At 43.5% G+C, this 11,267-nt stretch overlaps 1 protein-coding gene across 1 annotated transcript; it reads left to right on the forward strand.

Annotated features, from left to right (window-relative positions):
* Positions 1-3,300: 3,300 nt before the first annotated feature.
* Positions 3,301-10,350, forward strand: LOC119900066 (protein TANC1-like). The gene is made up of 3 exons (XM_038714842.1): positions 3,301-3,442; positions 5,935-6,124; positions 9,944-10,350. The coding sequence occupies exons 1-3, from the start codon at positions 3,362-3,364 to the stop codon at positions 10,333-10,335; spliced, it is 663 nt and encodes a 220-aa protein (XP_038570770.1). The 5' UTR covers positions 3,301-3,361; the 3' UTR covers positions 10,336-10,350.
* Positions 10,351-11,267: the final 917 nt, after the last annotated feature.

The raw sequence follows: 11,267 nt of genomic DNA on the forward strand, positions 1-11,267 counted from the left end.
AATAAAAGTCTGCCGTCCCCCCAACCGCCGGAAAAAACTAAGGCCGCCGGCGCCAGCCGACATCCCCCATGCCCAGCGCCCCCCCCCGGCCGCCATGCAACACCAGCCAAACCAGCAACGAGGCAAAATCAACTAGCTCAGCTGCATGCCACCAACAACCAACCCACCCACCCATCAAGGGCCGAGAACTCCAGGCACAAACCCAGAACAAACCGGAGCACAGCCCTGCCCCGCACCCACACTGCACATCCCGAAAACTAACTATATACCTCAGTATCCAGAGGGGTCCAACAACTGGCCGACACAGAAATGGGGAGGCACGGATCCGAGGCCAACGAAGCAAAACAGGGACGCAAACAGGTCCCTCCAAGCCAACGAGGAGATGCCTCCCCCGGACTCCAATGCACAAACTAAACGCCCAGCAGCCATCCAGAGACCCTGCCCAGGGAAAAAGTATAATGCATCAAGATGCATCGACAATCGCCCCACAATCCCACCGCAGCCCACCAAACCGCAATTGGATCAACCCACGCAGAGACCCCCACCCCCAGAAGCCAGGACACCCTGCGACCCCCCAAAGCGCAAAGGACCCCAGACCGCATGTCCAGGGGGAAGCTGTACCCCGCCCCAAGGAAGAACAGCAGAAAGCCGTGCCGGGAAGCTCCCTGCCGCCAGGGAGCGATAACGCGGGAGAACCAGGCCAACGGTCCCCCAGCCCAGCCAGAGGCATCCCTCCCTACAGTGCAGGCAGTGACAGCAGCCCCCGAGGCTGATCTCATCCCCGGACAGGGGCCCAGCCCCCCCAGTCAAGCACCCCCAAGGAGGAGCACCAAAACCTACCCCGACAACACTGGTCATGCGCCCCAGAGACTCCCGAATGCCCCCACCGTGAGAGAGCTGGCAGGGGGAAGCAGCGGGAGCCTCACTTCTACCGAAGAGGGCCCAGGCGAGGAGAGGAGACAACGGGCCCCCAGGCCCAGGGACACACCACCCGCCCAGAAATGAGCAAAGGCCACAAGCCCGAGTCCCCAGAACCCTAGGTCAAGGGCGGGCCCCACGCCAGGTGTTCATATGTCTGTGGACAGATTTTGTCAACGCGGTAGCATCACATCCAAGCAGTCACAAAACTTTACAGGTGTGTAGTTGAGATCAAAATGAAGGCCACATTCAAAGGGGTCTCTGTGGTGTATTACTTAACTACTAAATAGTCATGAGTGGAAGTTGGTTGGTTAAGACTTAAAATCACAAAAATCTACATCATTGTAGAGGTTGATTATTGAAGAAACTGGCAAATTTTCTTGATTAGATTCACCGTATATTACCAGGTTAACCAGCACATTTGACTGAAAACACAAACATACGTTAAGGAATGTTTCACAGTAAAATATGGAGGGGCAGTGGACCAACAGAGCAACCCTCTGGATCCAGTAGTGATGAGTTAGGCCAAAAGGTTTAAAAAAATAAATAAATAATGATCCAATATTGAAAGTATTAAGTGTATTTATTTTAAATAAAATGTTAACACATACATTTTTTCACCTAAAGAGCAACGGCCAACAAAAGACAACATTTAAAAGTGTATCTGCAGGTGTATATGTTATGCTAAATTTCACTGAAATGAACAGTCTGCACTGGACTTCCAGGTTGCAGTCGTATGTTTAGCAATCCTCATTGTATTTATATTGTTTTCCACAAGGGCATTTAAGTATATCAGTGATTTTTGTTTTACATACATATATAAATACAGTGTGTAGACAGAGTGAGGATGATTAAAACGTGTTATATGTAAAGTGGGCACATCCCATATTTGGAGTTATCATGTGGAAACTTACTTTAAAAAGTATGATAGGGTGGGTGGAGACTTTTTCATATGATGACATCCAGTCAGATGTTGTATTCAGATTTCAGGACTACAAATGCCAACTAGTGATTGCATTTGAAATAAGACACAGACATGGGAGATCAGTTTTTGTATGCTCCTGTCTTAGTAACGCCTTGCACCATAAAGGCAGTCAAATTTTAAAAGAGCAAAATGTTAGAGGGCAAAAACAGAGCTTATTTTGTATATGGTGAGTCATGGGGGGATGTAGAGTAGTATTTTTGAAGATTTCTGTCAGGGGAGGGCATGGTGTATACTATAAATTTTGAGAGAGAGAGAGAGAGAGAGAGAGAGAGAGAGAGAGAGAGAGAGAGAGAGAGAGAGAGAGAGAGAGAGAGAGAGAGAGAGAGAGAGAGAGAGAGAGAGAGAGAGAGAGAGAGAGAGAGAGAGAGAGAGAGAGAGAGAGAGAGAGAGAGAGAGAGAGAGAGAGAGAGAGAGAGAGAGAGAGATCACATCACTGTGCCATTGGACTTGTTTGTATTTAATCAGATTAATAACTGTGGAAGAAAGAGGGTAAAGGATAAAATGAAGGGAAAAAGAGGCAAAGGTGCTGACAGAGAGCTGTATAATAAGCTTTTGTACCTTAGACATCTACCCCCCTCTCCCCCTCTGTGGGCCAGACTATCTGTCCACTCTCAGGGAATGTTGTGCCTATACCTTAATTCATTAGCCACATGCACATTTGAGTTACATGCCACATGTATTGATGGTAAAAGACTGTTTTTGTGAGTTTTTAGCACAGATGCATGTTGTTGCACAAAGTGTCTTACTTGTCTCCGGTGTTTTTGTTGTTATTGTTTTTTAGGGTGTAATATATATAGCAAGTGGCCTCTGCCTTAAAATTGCACTCTAAACAAGTATTGAGCCTTTAGAATGAAGACCGCAGACTGTTTAAGCTGTGTTGGAGAAAACCCATGTCCACTCATTGATATGCAGAGGCTCTATGAGTGAGTGCTGTAAACAACCAGAAAGCCCTGGAATTGGCACTTGAGGCTGTTGCAGGACACACACACACACACACACACACACACACACACACACACACACACACACACACACACACACACACACAGTCTCTGCTTTCTTAACAATGCTCGACATTCACATATATTCAGACTCTTAGAACACCGTTGCACACACAAGCCATATCCCCCACCACTCTCCCTCTCCCTCCCTCTCTCCCTCCCTTGCTCTTCTTTCCTCTACCTCTCCGGGTCTGCACCACATCAGCAGCAGCTGGAGAGTGCAGCATAGCATTTCAGAGTAGAGCCGAGGAGGGCAGGGCAGGCAGTGGCCCGGTGTGGGCCATCCAGTGGAGAGAGGAAATATCGTTGAGCATTTTTCTCTCTCTCTCTCTCTCTCTCTCTCTCTCTCTCTCTCTCTCTCTCTCTCTCTCTCTCTCTCTCTCTCTCTCTCTCTCCCCCTCTAGATCTGCAAGCAGAGAAACAGCAAAGCTCCTCCTCCCCTGCCACTCAGGAACTGATGACAAGGCTGGGCTTTTTATTAGGAGAAGGGATCCCGGGTACGGCACGCATACCTATGGACGACAAGAATGAAAAGAAGGTATTTCATTTTCTCCCTCCCCTCCAACTCCCTCCCTCCTCCAACAGCAGCTGCTGCCGCTGCTGCAGCACACAGATAGAAAGATAGAGAGAGGGAAATGATGAGAGGAGGAGGTGGTTAAGACAGTGTAACAGAAGAATGGATTTTGTTTTTGTTGCAGCTTGATTAATTTTTTCCCCCTGTTCATTATCTTTGGATGGGGATTTAGGAGGCATCTCAGGGATTTTGTTTTTGGCACAATAAACAACGGTAACTGTTAAACTGTTTTGTTTGAGATTTTAAAGATGTTCTAAAGAAAGTAACTGCATATTTAAAATTGTCTCTATGTAGTTTTATTTCACTCAAAGCTCTCCAGTGTGGTGTGTGAGTCTCCCAGTAACTTGAGTGCTATTCCAGGGGCTCTTGAGTATGTAACAAGAGTGTCTGAGCCCGGGTCCAGAAATAGAGTTATGTTAGGTCTGAGCCTCAGTTTGTTTGGCTCTACTAATTAAGCTGGGGCTGTGTGAAGAGCAGAGCAAAACCCAGCGCGCTACGCTTCCCTCATTCCTCTTGTGTCTTGGATGCGTTTTGACACTGAACCAGCAATTCTATGAATGTGAAGGAGACTTAAAAATTAATTTATGAATCATGCTCCTTAGTTGAGATGTCAAAAAAGATGACGGGCAGTATGGGAGTTCAATGTTTTTTTTTTACTTTGTGTTTGTTTGTATGCGCGTAGCTGTGTGTTTTCAGAGGTCAGTTTGGGAGGAGCACATTATTGTCATCTGCCCACAATTCTCTGTTCCTCCATACTGCTGTTTTACAACATGTCTTTAACTTAGCTTTATTAAATGTCAGGAAGCTGTTTGGCTCTTACTGTGATTCGTTAGGTATCATAAGCTCTGGGTTGCAGCCTTAGGCTGGAAAAACTACTGGCATGCTTTTATAAAAAACAGGTGGGAAATAGGAAATGTTCTGTACTTAACAGTAGCATTCCACAAGTTGTTAATGATGCCTTAAGCCATGCAGCACCCCTCCTGTTCTGCTGTTTGTATTCTTTCAGCATGCCACTGTACAAACATGTAGACCTTAAAACAGTCAGTACACCTCGGACAAGAGGTTAGTCCCGCTTCTATCTCAAATTGGCTAAGCATTGATGATTCTTACTGTTTTGTGAGTTCATTCGGGTTGAACAAGAATAGATTTTCTTTGCAGCAAAAACATTTTGTTCTCATTTTAAAATACTGCAGTAATGTTTTAAGCAGGACAAAGATATCTATTGTTTGTCAAAGTCGCTTACAATCACAATATGTATGTATAGTAAGTACTGTTGTTATTCCAGTTAGAGTAAAGAATTATCGTCAGTCATTTCAGTGCAATAACAACTGGCAGAATGTGAGAGAGGCTTAAAAACCAGTTGTTTTTCATGGTTCTCAAACCATGTTTGAGTTTAAACATAATAGTTGGAAATGGTTTGTGATGGTTTCCTAAGATTTTAATTGGAAAGGTTTGTTTGAGACAATGCACAGTCCTGATCGTGAAGCCAACTGGATGAAAGTTCCTCGGGCAACCAAATAAAAATCACTGGAGTACTGAATGTGGAAACAGATAGTGATTGATAAAATGTACACCCTTTCCTCTGATATGGTCCAAAGAGACTGGATTATCGAACATCATGGAGCTTTATTATGGACATTTTGGTCTGCTTTTGTCTGCAAAGATAGCACAGTGCCTGCTTAAGAAATTGCTCCTTGGTGAAAAATAAGGTTGATGAATTTATTGAACTTTATGTGAATAACGCATAATGAGGCAAGAGTTGGTTTCAAAACTTAATGAATGATAATCAGGCTCAATCTCTGTGGCGTGGAACTGTTCTTCTTACAGTGGGACAAGAATAACCTTCTTTAGCTACAGTATATTATGTGTAATCAGAATACAGTTGAAGGAAGATGAGGAAACAGGACAAACCAGCTTTCATTTGGATTTCTACGGTTGTCAGTTAATTCAGACAAAGATTCAGCTGCTGTATGGCTGTCAGACGAGCTTGATGGCGCGAGAAAGGTATCTATTGTGTCACAACAAAGTGGAGACTTCTTCCCTTGTGAAATTGTCTTCAGGCTTATTTTGGTTCCTGCAGACATTGGAGTGTGTAATTTTAAAGCCTTGCTCTATTTACAGCGTGCATGCCCTTCGGCTTCTGTGTCATGCTCACATGTGAAGGGCTTCTTTATTTGTTGAGATAATTTTATTTTTGCATTGCTTCCACATGATCCAGGTCAAATAGGCTGCGAACTTGGATCAAATTGTTCTTTACAGTTTTCTCAATTCTCCTTCCAAATAAGGTTGGAAATATTTTTTATGTTCTATTTATTGCTGCTCATGCCGAAAAAATTTGAACATGTTGCCAGCTTACAGTTTATATTGAGTTGACGCCATACTTCATTGACATACTTGATTAGGAGAGCACATTCTTGCTGTACCTTAACCCTTTTCTCTTACTCCCTTCTCCTCAGTGCTCTGTGACCAGCCAGGGTATCAGCCCCTGCTCTACGCTGACCAGCAGCACGGCGTCTCCCAGCACTGACAGCCCATGTTCCACACTCAACAGCACCACCAGCCGCCCCCCTCTTAGCCGCTCCAGCCCCTGTGGGACCATCACAAGCCCCAGCTCCACACTTGAGAGCAAGGACAGTGGCATAATAGGTGAGAAATAACCAGCTCCTTCATCATACCCAAATAGCAACATATATGATGCATGACAACTGGGTGGCGGGTGAATTTTTGTATAAATTACCCATTTAAATTACATTGTCCATTTTTGGATTAATGGCTGGAGCCGCCAGGAGCCACCCATATCGAACTTCACAACTGATCTTCAGAAAACTATGGTTGATGTCATGGACACTATGTCCGTGTTTTATACAGCCTATTATATTAACACATGGTCAGTGCAATACACATTCTTGGTTCAGAACGCAGCAGCGCGTCTGGTTTTTGATCAGCCCAAAAGGACTCATGTCACTCCATTACTCAGTGACCTCCACTGGCTCCCCGTGGCCTCCAGAATCAAATTCAAGTCACTAATGCTTGCATACAGAGTGACTACTGGGTCTGCACCCATCTACCTAAACTCCATAATACAAACTTACGTTCCTTCTCGCCCGCTACGCTCCTCCAGCGAACACCGCCTGGCTCTGCCATCCCTTCACACAAAGCAATCCCAGTCCCAGCTATTCTCATCTGTGACACCACGATGGTGGAACGAGCTACCACACACCATCAGAGCAGGGGCGTCCCTCTCTAACTTCAAGAAGCTCTTGAAAACTCATCTCTTCCGAGAACAATTCCTCTTATAACACCTCTAACTCCTAACCTCTAACATGCACTTCCTGTGCTCTTCTTCTTCTATCCCCTACAATTATCTTGTATTGATTGCACTTTTTTGTTTTGATTGCACTTTTTGTTAACTCTTACTTCCTTCCCTAGGTATCTACCCCATTGATGTGATATGTACTGTGAGCTCTTACTAGTATTTATTGCTGCTCTTAATAGTATGTATTGTCAGTTGTAGATCTGTATTTGATGCTCTGTTGATGCTTGTATGTTGTTCCTCAAATGTAAGTCACTTTGGATAAGAGCGTCTGCCAAATGAGTAAATATAAATTACTAAAGTTAAAGTTAGCACTAAACTTAAAGGTTTTATGCTATTGACTGCAGTAATGGTTAATGTAACAATCAGCCAAAAAAGCACAGAAACAGACTATCACGCAAACACATATAAAGAATATATTTATAAAGAATAAAAATCAGCTTTGTAAATGTTTCATGAGGAAGAAAATAAATCCCACACCTTTGTGAGGTCTCAAGCACACAATGTTTTTGCGAGTAACACTGAATGTAAACATAATTTAGCACATGGTGGGGGTAATAGTGAAAATGTTTTACTGTTTTGTATTTGAGGCAATTTTCTTAAATTTTACAGGATGATGCAAAACTAAAACAATAAAAAGATATAAAGCATGCTATAGAGTGTCTGTCAAATAACCAGCTTCAAATAAACTTCACTGCAGTTTAAAAACAACCCGTAGACCCAATAGTCGGTAACCACACTAGGAATGCTGCTAATGAGCCTGCTGCAGATCCTTTGGGAAACTGGGCACAGTGAATCAATAGCTTGAGTAGTAGCATGAGGACACCACCTCAGACCAGCGACATAAAATGCCAGCTTACCAGTGGGTCAATCAGCTGCTGGGTTTGATAAAAACATAGGTTATAACAAAAGCTTTGCTGACCTCTCAGTAATATTTTTTTTGTGTCTTGGCATTTATCCTTCACAATATGACCATCACCGCAGATTCCTCAGCACACATTTACTGTATAATCATAACTTATTTTCCATGAAGCTCCTCTATTTCTAATATGCAATCTGAGAATTGTAACCTCATGTGCACTTTGTGATTTAGAGCAAAAAGTCTCACCCGCGTGGTGTCACTCATTCATCATTTTGTTAACACTTTTTCTGTGGGACTGAATACCATTTCTGTCTGGTTATATTCAACTTCATTCATCAACATGCGTCAGTTATTGGGTTTAAATAGAGCAGTTCCGGTATGAGAGAGCATTGAGGTGACAGTTGCCACAGTTTGGCGCTGTATTGTATCTCTAGCAATAGCTCTGTAAGACATCTGGGGATTTACACAAGCTGACAGGAATATGACGTAGTCTATATGACATATTAATCCGTCTGCTATTTCTTCTCGCCAAGCTTTCAGTGACTATGCAAATGTTATAAATTCATTCAGAAAATGGCTTTTGAATATTTGTAGTGAGGATTCAATTGCAGATTGTAACTGTATGATCCTGCAGCTATCCTCGGTTGACCTTAAATCATTTCTGAAGGCACTGATAGATTTTGTGGGAAGATTTAGCGGCTGGGAATAAGGTTTAACATTTTCCTTATCCTTGCATGAACTAACTATGATATCACATATAATATGCCTATTTAGGTAACTGATTGACATGATTGCTCTGCAGAAGGAAAGCAGTGCGTGCCAAAGCCAGATATAACACAACAATTTGGATGTCCGATACTGCAGAGTGGACATAATTGATTCCCACAAGTCAGTCATTCTGTTCCCCCAGAGCAATATCATAGCTAGCTGCTAAATAATTTATGGAAGCTTTGATATAGTATCTTCCAGCATGAGGCATTGGCATGCTGCCACCCAGGATGAGACATACAGTTACGTTGCATGTGTCTATCTCATTGTAATGCTACTTTGCTTGTGTCAAATCAAAATCAATTTTGTTTGAGAATGACACGATGTGATATTGCTCCACTACAACATCCCACCCACCCGCCTTGATAAGACTGTGCAGGCATGGAAAAGAACAAAGCTTTGTTGTGTCCACAAGTCAGATTCCAGGCTGTGATTAATGTTCCCTGCTCTTTTGAAGTTTGACTCTGATTTGAAAAGCACATTAATTTGGCTTTGGAATTGGGGAGACTTTGCAATGTCTTAACATTTACAAAACAGCTCCCAGAGGGGTTTCTGCACAAGGTGCCCGGAGAAGGACTTGTATCAGCCCTTTAACAATAACCATAACCAGTTTTTCGTAAGGGAAAAGGACAAGCTCACCATAGGTTTGAATAAATAATAATGCATTCTTTGCCGTGGGCTATAGTTCAACCAAGAAAGCAATAACTGCAACCTCTTCTACACCGTGATGACTGCTGAGCCAGAGCAGAGCTGGACATGGCTAGTGTCACTGAATTATTTCATGTTTGCCCAGGTAAACAGCACAGGAGACACAAGGCCCAGGATGTGTTATATTAATGTTACTGATGATGCAACGTGCTGCAGCATTATGAAATCCAAATTAGAAGTGTGTGATGCAAACACAGACAGCTGGCCTGTGTCAGTTCCAGTCCTCTGACTGTACTGATGTTTCTCTATCCAGCTGCCTGTCATTGTGTGGCTTTGGCCCTCCACTCATCTTTTAGGATCATATTAGATGGCTGAGTTGGCCTGAGGTAGGATTAAAGGATTTGTTGTGGTGTTAGCAAAACACCTGTCTGAACTTAAAAATATCAAAGGCAGTTTTCAGCACTAATTCTTCACTCTGCAGTTTTTTTACATGTTTAAGTGTGAATTTTTGCTTCATAGTACAGCATCCAGTTTACACTGTTTGATATTTGAAGCTTCAACTGATGATCCTTGAAAAGAACAAAAATTTTCTGGGCTCAAGAAATGAATTCTACAAATCAACGCCATCACGTATTTCCAGTTTTCATTAGTACAAGCAGACTGTCTCTGTAAATGTAAAATCAGGTGGTGAATAGTGTTGATAAGGGTAAGACAGGGAGTTATTCAAAGTTCCTTTGCAGCTCAGTATCTCACTAGAGGAAAAGACAGATACATGTTCATGGCACAAAAAGAACATTTTGTCACATTTCTTCTCTTCCCTCATCTTACCTCCCTCACTTTCTCTAATTCCCTCTCTGTTTTCATCTCCTCTTAGCCACCATCACTAGTTCTTCGGAGAATGATGACCGTAGTGGCTCCAGCCTGGAGTGGAGTAAGGATGGCAGCCTGAGAGGCAGCGGGCGCCATGGCCTGGCACAGAGTGTGCGGGCTGATACCTGCTCTCCTGTGGCCGAAGAAGACTCCAACAGTGCCACAGCAACACCAGCCGACACCCCATCCAGGACAGGCCAGCAGCTACAGTCGAACACATCAGCAGGGGCACTACAGCCTCCAAGTCACTCACCTGAGGGACCCATTCCATACCCACCACCAACATCATCTTCCCTCATGATGCCGAGGCCAAACTCTGTAGCAGGTAAGAGCCCTTGTTTTTTTAGCTCTGGACATATGGATGTCTTCTGTGCAGTGGAAAATGAATGGATCTAGGATACCTTTCCTCAGTGATGGTGTGCGCTCATGTAGCTTTACATGAAACATTTTATTTAAGCTTTCTTCTTCTAGCCTGGTAGCTTTAGTTTTTTAAGATGACAGTAAAACTGTGACTCTGTGCTTGAATTGTCAGTCAGATCAAGATTGCAACACTATGATATGACCTGTGCCTGAGGCTGACAAGTGTCATTTCTAGTCCAAGCAAGTGACAGACAACAGCCAGAAAAAAGCATGTGCAGATATAGAGGTAATGAGAAGTTTCCCAGAAACCAGTTGTGCTTTTCAACGAGGAATGGGGCATCAAGGCAGAAGTTTGATATTGGACAGCTGTTGCATGTTGCCTCTACCCTGCCTGCCATATCGGATCTAAACGCAAGCCACTGTCTGGCTGATCTGTTCTGCATTCCTGCCCTGGAACCTCCCTCTTATGGCTCAGCTCCATATCCACACAGCTGTCACAGTTGTTGATATCCCTTGCTAACCCCTTTTCCCCTCTCTCTTTCCCCCCATTTCTATTCCCAGATCTCCCTCACACTGCCTCCCTCTGTTTTTGCCTTTGCTGCATTTGACCTTGGCCAGCAAAAATCAAGACCTTACTGAATGTAATGGTTGATCTAGTATTTGAGAACTACTATTTTCAGATGTGTTAACTTTGAAATCCCCAGCAATGCAGTCTGCACCTCTAAATGCAATCACATGCTATATGGAGCAAGATAATATTCCATACCCAATACGAGTTGTATGTAAAAGGAAAAGTACTTTTACTTGGGCGGACCACCCAGGTATATTAATGGCCGCCCAGGTATATTTAGCGATTTTAGCATTTTGCAGAGAAACACAGAGTTGCTATCTATTACATTACAAGTTGCGAACACGGTAGATATATTTTACAAGCACAGACCAGGTAAAGCGACAGTGAACACCCCAGG

Source organism: Micropterus salmoides, unplaced genomic scaffold, assembly GCF_014851395.1.
Source record: "Micropterus salmoides isolate LMB-PRFRI ecotype aquatic unplaced genomic scaffold, ASM1485139v1 Ms_hic_scaffold_1210, whole genome shotgun sequence".
Classification (NCBI taxonomy): Eukaryota; Metazoa; Chordata; class Actinopteri; order Centrarchiformes; family Centrarchidae; genus Micropterus; species Micropterus salmoides.

What these genes read in the sequence shown, in the direction of transcription:
- LOC119900066 (XM_038714842.1), top strand. Translation starts at nt 3,362, where the DNA reads ATGACAAGGCTGGGCTTTTTATTAGGAGAAGGGATCCCGGGTACGGCA. An exon ending in ACGACAAGAATGAAAAGAAG is followed by an intron (nt 3,443 to 5,934) that starts GTATTTCATTTT and finishes CCTTCTCCTCAG; the next exon opens with TGCTCTGTGACCAGCCAGGG. An exon ending in CAAGGACAGTGGCATAATAG is followed by an intron (nt 6,125 to 9,943) that starts GTGAGAAATAAC and finishes ATCTCCTCTTAG; the next exon opens with CCACCATCACTAGTTCTTCG.